The sequence below is a fragment of the Gossypium arboreum genome, chromosome 7 (genome assembly GCF_025698485.1).
Source record: "Gossypium arboreum isolate Shixiya-1 chromosome 7, ASM2569848v2, whole genome shotgun sequence".
NCBI lineage: Eukaryota > Viridiplantae > Streptophyta > Magnoliopsida > Malvales > Malvaceae > Gossypium > Gossypium arboreum.
Genome location: NC_069076.1, coordinates 91,426,355 through 91,436,674, shown reverse-complemented (window position 1 = coordinate 91,436,674; position 10,320 = coordinate 91,426,355). Strand labels below are relative to the sequence as shown.

General features: G+C 27.7%; 1 protein-coding gene across 1 annotated transcript; it reads left to right on the top strand.

Annotated features, from left to right (window-relative positions):
* Positions 1-3,187: 3,187 nt before the first annotated feature.
* LOC108481584 (glycine-rich protein-like) lies at positions 3,188-4,203 on the top strand. Its single transcript, XM_017784696.2, has 2 exons — positions 3,188-3,355; positions 3,780-4,203. The coding sequence occupies exons 1-2, from the start codon at positions 3,253-3,255 to the stop codon at positions 4,028-4,030; spliced, it is 354 nt and encodes a 117-aa protein (XP_017640185.1). The 5' UTR covers positions 3,188-3,252; the 3' UTR covers positions 4,031-4,203.
* The last annotated feature ends 6,117 nt before the right edge of the window (positions 4,204-10,320 follow it).

Below are 10,320 nucleotides of genomic sequence, written 5' to 3'. Positions count from 1 at the left end.
GCTCCCTTCTTCCAAGGCCATTGATTTTAATTGAACAGGTAACAATCCCATTGACAGTTTAATTGTATTTTCAAATGGAAATCTCACCCCTTTGCTTTAGGATAATTGAGAAGTTAAATCTTTTTATTTTAATTTGTTAAAATTTAGTCATCGATTACTGAGAGGTTAGTTTAATTTTCAGTAAACACATTTACATGAATTGCTGATTTTGCTAAAAAGAAATTTCATATAAATTGTTTAACTGTTGGTTTTTGCCTTTTTTTTTTTTTTGCATATAAGCTGCTATTGAATTGTTAATTTTTGCTGATTTTGTACGTAAGGCTTAATTGTGTTACCTGGTTGTACAAGAATTCAGTTTTCATACATTAAAGAGAATAATTTAATTATTTTAACAGGAATGGGGATTAAATTAAGAGAGAATTTCTCAACTTTATCATAGATCTATTTCTAATCATGATCATAATTGATTAATTATATAAAGATAAATAGAGTATAAAATGCCTAACATTTTATCCTGGTTTTAATTTAAACTAATTATAATTAGAGACTTAGAACCTAAAACTATAAAATTTTCGTAGTCTGTCGACTGTCGCCATGCCAGATCAAATATATACAGGAGATTCACTTGGTAAATATAAAAGTGAACTTTATATACATAAACTTTTCCATATTTCTTCCTTTTGATTATAAATATTAAAATCTAAGTACACAAAAAATTTGGTAAAATGATTTTTCAGGTTCTCTCAATTTTAAAATTAAATAAATTAATTCTTTAAAAAAATGAAATAATTTAATTCCTGTTAATTTCAAAGTAAGCAACTAATGACAATTAATGTCTTCTTTTAATTATACATAATTTTGATTAGAGTAATAATAAATTTAACTTTTGATGTTTATATATTTATTATTTTGGTCTTAATTTAAAAATTGAACGAATTCAATCTCAACAATTATATATTTACATAAATTTTGGGGATAAATTTGTTAGGATCAAATTGATATGTAAATTTTGAAGGTTAAATTTGTTATTACACCAATTAAAATCATGTACACTTGATAGAAAACATTAATGTTGTGACTAATTGTTCTTAGTTGCTTATTTTTGAAATTGATAGGAATTAAATTGCTCTAATTATTTTCAGAGAATAAATTTGTTTAATTTTGAAATTGAAAAAATAAGAGAGGTCTTTATATAAAAAATGTTTAATTATTTATTTTATGTAAAGAATAGACTATATTTTGTATCTTATATAATAAATATATTGAATCAATTTAAATTTTTAGACAAATCCAATTATTTTTTACTAAAAATCGATTGGTTTCATTTATTAAAGTAATGACAAAATACAAGAGAGAGAGCTGTTACAAAATCAGAGAGTAAGCTTAGAAAACAGAGAAATATAAAGCAAAAATAAATGACTTGAAAAACAGAAAGTCAAAAAGAAAAGTAAAAGCAAACTCATCCTCTGAAGAAATGAGCCATTCGATCTCTCAAACCATTCTCAACAGATAATTCTTTTTCAACCTAACCATAATGTTGCCTTGAAAGAACAGAAGCCAAAAAAAGTAAACTGGAGAAGCACCATTGTCGATAGCAAATATCCCCAAATCAAATTGTATGAATATATTTGTAAAATATTAATTATGAAAATAATTACCAAAGTATCCAAAATTATTTTTTTAAATATATTAAATTATGCTCCATTTCCATTTTATAGTTCAATTATACTTTTTTTTCTCTTTGAAGTTTTTTTTAGAAATTAAAACATGACGTGATTAATTATGAAATGTGATTATTACTTATCTCGTTCTTTAATTATGTAGTTGGGAGTTTGATCTTTTTTATAAGAATTGAGCATATTTTATAGTTAAATTGTTAACCTTCTTGGAGAGCACCCGCAACAAGAGAATTAGAAATATTTTTTTAAATCAAAACGGTAATCGAATCGATTAGGTTATCGGCTCAACAAATTTGATTAAAAAATTATTAAAAATTTAAAAATAATAATAATAAAATTAAAAATTTAATTTAATCAATTTTTTATCCAATTCAATTGAAATATATTGATTTTGGAATCAATCAATTCAAAATCTCTCTTCAATTTGATATCTTAATCAATTTTCAATCCAACCAATCAATTTAATCTAATTCATGCAGCATTCAAAATTAATTACTACTGTAGACTGTGATAAAAAAAGAAAAAACCTTTAATTGTTATTAAGTTTGCCAGTTGGCGGTAGCTTGAGGGAGAGATCAGATCACTGGCCTAGGACACCATGGATCGAGAGATAAGCTCTGAAAGAAAACCACTAACTCACTGACTGAATATAAGTCTCACTGAAACAACATTTAATGCTTCAACCACCCTTATTAATACCTTTGTACAGCTTCATCCTCTCAAATCCAAGAAAAAACGCCCTTGCCTGTTACAAAATCAATGGCCATTTTGGCTTTAGGTGATTTAAATTGTGAATGCTAATAGATATTTTATCTCTCACACACAAGTTACCACTTGCCCACTGCTATTTAAGTCCACCACTGTCATCTGACATCATACTTAATATTTCGTTTTGGTAAAAATATCTCTCCAATCCCTCATAATTTTAAAATTAAATAAATTGATCTCTAATTCTTATTAATTTCAAAAGTAAACAATTAAGTACAATCAATCACGACGTTAATATTTTTCATCAATTGTAAATGATTTAACTGGTATAATAATAAATTTATCCTTCAAAATTTACATATTTAGCCATTTTGGTCCTAATTTGACAAATTTATTCGCAACATTTATGTAAATGTATAAATATTGATATTGGATTTGTTAATTTTTTTAGAATTAAGGTCAAAGTGACAAAATATGTAACTATCAAATGTTAAATTTGTTACTATATCAATCAAATTTATGTACAATTACTTAAAAGATAAATGTCGTGATTAGTTGTTTATAGTTATTCATTTTCGAAATTGAAAGAAATTAAATTACTCTAATTTTTTTAAGAGGGGCCAATTTGATTAATTTTGAAATTGAAAGACTAGAGAATTAGATTAAATTCAAGATCGAAGTAAATCAAAATCAGAGACAAAATTCTTAAGTACAATGAATTTATCATCATTCAACTCGGGCCCCGAAATAGTTAATATGAATGAAGTTTCTAACAGCCAGCTACTTGGTCTTCCTATATATAGAGAAAGATAAAGGAGTGTTGTAGTTCATCATCATCATCCTCTTCCAATAATTTAGTGAAGTTATGAGTTCTAAGGCTTTCCTTTTCCTTGCTCTTATAGCTGCATTTGTTCTTCTCATCACTTCGGAGGTGGCTGCCACTCGAAGTTCCTTGGAAAATAACAATGGTAAACGCAGCCAAATATGTCCGAAATCGTGGAATTTTATTTTATTTTTTTAAATGTTTTATTTTCTAACTCTACTGAGAATTTGAGCATTTGAAAAAACGAATGCTCATAGTATGAGAGTGTCTCATCAAGTGCCTCATAATTGGATTTAAATTTGATACTCAAACTTTCAATAGAAATGAAAGACAAAAACCTTATTAAAGATAATATCAAACGTGAATTACTCACCAACCCTTTTATATATTGCATCTTACGTATCTAAATTCTTTCCAATCCATCTTACATGCATCCAATGTAATAATCAAATCACTATATTTACAAATCTTCGTATTTGCTTGTGACATTAATATTACACTAATTAATGAATAGGGTCAACTAACATGGTCATTATGTTGTATGTATGTATGGATAAATTACTTTGCAGGTGAGGCGGGTAAAGAAACAACTGGGGTAGATGATGGTAAATATGGTGGCGGATATGGAGACCATGGCAGACACGGTGGTTACGGAAGAGGACCCGGAGGGAGGCGGGGTGGTTACGGTGGATACCGTGGACGTGGAGGGTATGGTGGACGATGTGCTTTTGGTTGTTGTCGTTCTGATTATTACGGAAGAGGTTGCCGACGGTGCTGCTCTTATCCGGGTCAGGCGGTCGATGCTGAAACTCGACCCTAGTCCGTCCCTCTCACAACCAAAATGCATGAATGACGTTTAGCTTATGAGAAAACTAGCTATTTAGTTTCCGAAGAAGTATTTAATGAATAAAAATCATGACTTGTTTATCTATGACTTAAATATTGAGTTGATGTGGTACAATGTATTTAGAAATCGAATATTTCAATTAACCACTTTTATGGAGTTGATAATTAGCATATAGCCCATAATTTAACTGATTCAAATTCGGTTCTGAATAATAAAACATGCACCTAATGCATCTAAAAGTTGAATTTAATTTTTAAAGCAATTTTATAAATTTAGATTCCAACTTTATAAAACCTTCAACTATTGGATCCTAATAAAATAAATATCATTAGTGAAAAGAGTGAGTTGGGCCTTTAGGGTTAAGATTCATCATTAAATGCTTAAAAGTAAAAAGGTATTGGGCCAAAAATAAAAACTGAAGGGGCTTAAGGATAGTTTCACTCTATAATATTTATATATATGTTTTTTTTTTATATATCCATATATGTTAAAGTGTTTAAATGATGGGTTTGATTAATTATTATAAATTAAAATTAATCAAAATATTAAAATGTTTAATCATTAATCAAATTAAATTTTTAAAAGATATTAATAGAACTTAACTTCGGTTAATTCTGATGGGTTTTGATTTAACCAAATTTTTTTAATTGTAACTTTTGTGTTATTTTGTTTTCCTTTTGCCCATTAGTCCACTATCATATACCATCTTTAACATTTGCTTCTTGGATCCAGTCTGTTGGACTTATATATATATATATATATATATATATATATTATTTATTATTATTAATTTTTATTATTTGGTTAATTAGCTACTTTCAAATCAAATTAACTAACGTTGGAAATTTTAAAAATCTTTTAACAGCTCCCTAACTGAACTAACTTTGATGATGGGCGAAATAACCAAATTAATTCATTTTCATCCTTAATTCGATTTTAACTAAATTATGCACACTTTATTACATTATATAAAAGATAAAAATATATAATAATACATATATTAATCAATGAACTTTTTATTGTGTCGGTAAGATTTAGGTTTCAGGATTTTGAGTGTACAAGTTAAAATATTTAAGAGATCCTTGTATTATAGGGATTATATCAAATTAGCCTATTTATTATTAAATTTGTTAATTTATTTTTATATTGTTAAAAAGAACCAATTAAGTCAAAATTGTAACAAAGATAATGTTTACTATATAAAAATGTTTGAAAGTGAATTTTTTCAATTACAGTTCAATTCAATACAAAAGATTTCATTTACAAAATCATGAAAACTTTAAAATATTAACTATATTCCAAGTTAAATAATAAATTTTATTTAACAAAATAATAAATGATATTTTTAAACGTTAACTATATTTCAATTTAATCTTATTTAGAGAAATTAATTTAATTAAGTCAATGTAAACGAAAGACCTCTTAAACCATAAACTATGTGTGGGCTGTATTCAAAATATTCTATCTTAAACCCTACCACATGTTAGTCCTGATTTATGCTTTATGATGATTAATTTTATTATAGTAATTCGAATATATAATTACATTTGTATCTTTCTAGAGTGAATATTAAAATATATATTAAAATATTTTTATTTAACGAAGTTTTCATTCTGAAAAGAAAAGGATAAATTTTATTTAATAAAAAATGGTACCCATTTATTTTGAAATTGTATATGAATATTTGATTAATGATAATTGATTGTTTTAGAAGGAAATTATTTGGTATACTGTTTGTAAAGTTTTTAGTCTTCATAGATAAGGCCAGAAGGTTACAAGTGTTTTATAAGAGTGTAATAAAATATTAAAAATTAAATATTGAAAAAAGTAGACACATACTAATTTTCTAAAATTGCTTATGGAATAAAATAAGTATATTGTAAGTGTACTAAATACTCACCCTTTTAAATATGTATTTTTTAAGTTGCTATTTATAATTATATCAATTTTGATTTAATCATACATATTTAAATAAATAAATACATCAACTTATTTTTATGTTGGATAAATATAATTATTAATGTATGCAGTATATAAACATAAAATGATGTTATATCAATAATTGTGTTAATAATTTACAAGTATTGGATCAAATCAAAATTTCATGTATAAAATTATACAAAATCAAAATTCATTTATACAATCACATATTAAACCGTAAACCGTAGTTCATGTATAATTTTGATATTTCTCCTTTATATTAACTATTATAATTAAAATCAAACATTATAAACACTGAATTGAATACTTAACTCACTCGCACATGATTTACTCTGAATGTACTTAGCAGTAGGGCTTCCTCCCCCAAAAAATGAAAAATTCCTTCTATGTCCCTTTAAAATTTATAAAATTATAAATAATATGATAAAATTAGAGTTTAGCCTTAAAAATATGATAATAATTTGATCTAGTCCCAAAAATTATAAAGATATAAACTAATATATTGGTGAAATTATATTTTAATTATTATAAAATGTATAACTTAATTCTAGCCCTCCAAAAAAATTCTAACTTTACCCCACTGACAAGTTCCTCTATTATAGGAATTAGATTAAATTAATCCCTCTGCTATTAAATAGATTAATTTAGTCCATATAGTATTAAAAAGAATCAAATAAGGTCAAATGTCAACCAAGCTAAAATTTATTGTTTTTAAAATGTCATTTACTTGTTTAACATAGTCATATTTTGAAAGTTTTTATAATGCTAAAGATTAAATATTTAATTTGGAGTTGAATTGTAAAAATAAATAAAAAATCATATAATCTTTTAAACAATAAATATTAGTTCTATTTCAATGTAGCCTTGTTTGAATTATTTAATTGTAGAGTGGCAAATTTGATTTACAACTTATAATAGAGAGATTTCATATGTACTTTCACCCATGATTTACTCGAACCTAAAATCTTATAGCTCACAAGACCTAACCTCGTGATTAAGCCGATATTTCATTGAATAAAAAATAGATCAATCTCAAAATTATACATGAACTTAGATTTAATGTGTAATCTGATACATGAATTTTGATTTGGTATAATTATATACATGAAACTTCGTTATGGTTCAAATGTATACATGAAACTTTGATTGTGGTTCAATCATACACATTTAAAAAATAAATACATTACTTTATTTTCATATTGAATAAATATAATCGTATGTATATGCAATATATAAACATAAAAGGATGTTATATTAATAATTGTGTTAATAATTTCTAAGAATTGAATCAAATCAAAATTATACAAAATCAAAATTTATATATAAAATTACACATTAAATTTAAGTTCATGTGTAATTTTAAGATTTGTCCCAATAAAAATTGTAGTGAAATATAATAAAAACAAGAAAATAAATAGGTAACAAACTAATTGGAAATTCCAATGAACAAAGGGCCGGTTTCATTATTTGTTAGTTAGATGGTGTGATGGATGGAGACCTATATCATCATTTGGATTCAACTTTCTGTTTGGGATAATTAATACAGCTAGCTACTTTTATTACATTAATAATCTACTAAATATATTTAATATCTCAAAAGTTATCATAAATATATAACTTTATTATCATATTTTAGGCATTGCAAAATTTAGCCTTCAATATCATTCTTTTATTAGTTTCACCATTACTTCAATTTAGTCATTAAACTTTCAATAGAATCAAACCCTTTTCTAATAAAAATGTTAATTAAAATTTTGATGTTCTAACAATATTTACATGACAATTTACTTTAATTCACGTATATTTCATGTTGATATGCCATTATTTGTATTATATACCACCTCAACAAGTAATTTAAAAATTATAAGATATTAAAAAATTCAAAAAATATAAAATATTCATAATTAAAAAAAATAGCATGAAGTACATGTTGATTGTTGTGAAAAATAAAATAGAATAAAATAAATAAAAATAAAGAACACATAAATTTTACGTGGAAACCCTTTCGGGAAAAAAACCACGGGCAGAGGAGAAGAAAATTCACTATGTCGAAAAATTTTTTACTCAAATACAAGAGGAATAGACTATGTCTATTTATAGGCTTGCAAAGCCATATTCTAGTAGGATTGAAACACCTTATCCTAATCAATATAAAATAGATGGAGTTTAATAAGGTTTAAAACCTTATTCTAAAATAAAATAAAAGAAGTCTAGTTCTATATGGATTTTACTTTTATTTTATTTTCCATCGTATTTTATTTAAATAAGAATTTGGGTCACTTAATTCTAACAATCTCCATCTTGACACAAATTCTCAATGAACAAGTTCTTCATCGCGAACTTTCAATAAACAAGTTCTTCACCTCTTCCAAAAACCCCTTAAGGGTTTAACTTCAACAATGAACACCAACCAAGTCTAAGCAATGCTCAAACTTGGTTATAGGAAGTGACTTAGTCATCATATCTGCAGGATTTTCATGAGTGCTAATTTTGCTCACAACAATATCACCACGAGCAATAATATCACGAACAAAATGATACCGAATATCAATGTGTTTTGTTCTCTCATGAAACATTTGATCTTTTGTAAGAAAGATGGCACTGATTGTCACAAAAATCATCTTGATTTGAAGGTCTTCATTGAGTTCACTAAATAGTCCTTCAACCAAATAGCTTCTTTACAAGCCTCATGAATCGCCATGTACTCAACTTCGAGTGGTAGACAAAGCGATCGTAGTTTGCAAAGTGGCTTTCCAACTAATTGCACAACCTCCGATTGTAAAGACGTAACTTGTGAGAGATCTTCTTCTATCAAGGTCTCCAGCAAAATCAGCATCAACATACCCTATAACTCCATCTTTAGTTCTTCCAAACTGTAAGCAAACATTAGTAGTGCCTCGTAAGTATCTTAAAATCCATCGAATCGCTTTCCGGTGTTCTTTACCAGATTCGCCATGTATCGCTAATCTGACCGATCGCATATGATAAATCGGACGTGAACAAACCATAGCATACATGAGAGATCCTCTGCACTAGAGTATGGAACATGTGACATGTACTCAATCTCATTATCGATTGAGGAGATAAGGCCGATGAAAGTCTGAAATGGGTCGCTAAAGGAGTACTAACAGCTTAGCACTCGCATATTGAACTCGCAAAGAACTTTCTCAATGTACCCCTTCCGACTTAGGTACAATTTACTTGCTTTTCTATCTCGAGAATCTCCATACCAAGTATCTTCTTTGCTGGTCCTAAATCTTTCATCTCAAATTCTTCACTTAGTTGGGCTTTAACCTTTCTTATCTCTCTTTATCTTTTGTCGCTATCAACATGTCATCAACATAAAGAAGTAGATACACAAAAGAACCATCAACATTTTTCTTAAAGTAGACACAACTGTCAAAACTACTTCTTTTGAAATCATGAGAAGTCATAAAGGAATCAAACCTCTTGTACCACTTGTCTTGGTGATTGTTTCAAACCGTAAAGGGACTTTTTCAAGAAGCAAACATAGTCCTCTTTTTTCGAGAATATAAAACCCTCCGTTGTTGCATGTAAATATCTTCCTCAAGTTCTCCATGCAAAAATGCGTTTTACATCTAACCGCTCAAGCTCCAAATCATGCATGGCAACAATACCAAGCAAAGCTCGAATCGAACTATGCTTAACAACCTGAGAGAACACATCTGTGAAGTCCACTCGAATTTGATGTAACCCTTTGCAACAAGCCTTGCTTTATATCCGGGTTCTTCAACTCCCGGAGTCCCTTCTTTCTTTTTAAACACCCATTTACAACGAATGACCTTTTTACCTTTAGGAAGTTTTACAAGATCCCATGTTCTGCTTTTTGTGGAGTGATTCCATCTCCTCTTGCATAGCAAACATCCACTTTTTCGAGTCTTCACACTAATCGCCTCGAGAATAATTAAATGGCTCTTGATTCGCATCTATATCTTCACCACATTTAAAGCATAAGCAACTAGATCAACCTCGGCATACTTCTTTGGAGGTTTAATTTCTCTTCTTGTCCTGTTTTTGGCGATAGAGTATTGCGGTGAAGAAGCAACTCTATTCTCAATTTTGTCTTGGCTTGAGGAGTTGATTTCAGATTAATCGATGCTCCACCGCTTTTGGTAATCGCCTCGAATAATTAAATGGCTCTTGATTCGCATCTATATCTTCACCACATTTAAAGCATAAGCAACTAGATCAACCTCGGCATACTTCTTTGGAGGTTTAATTTCTCTTCTTGTCCTGTTTTTGGCGATAGAGTATTGCGGTGAAGAAGCAACTCTATTCTCAATTTTTGTACTGGCTTGAGG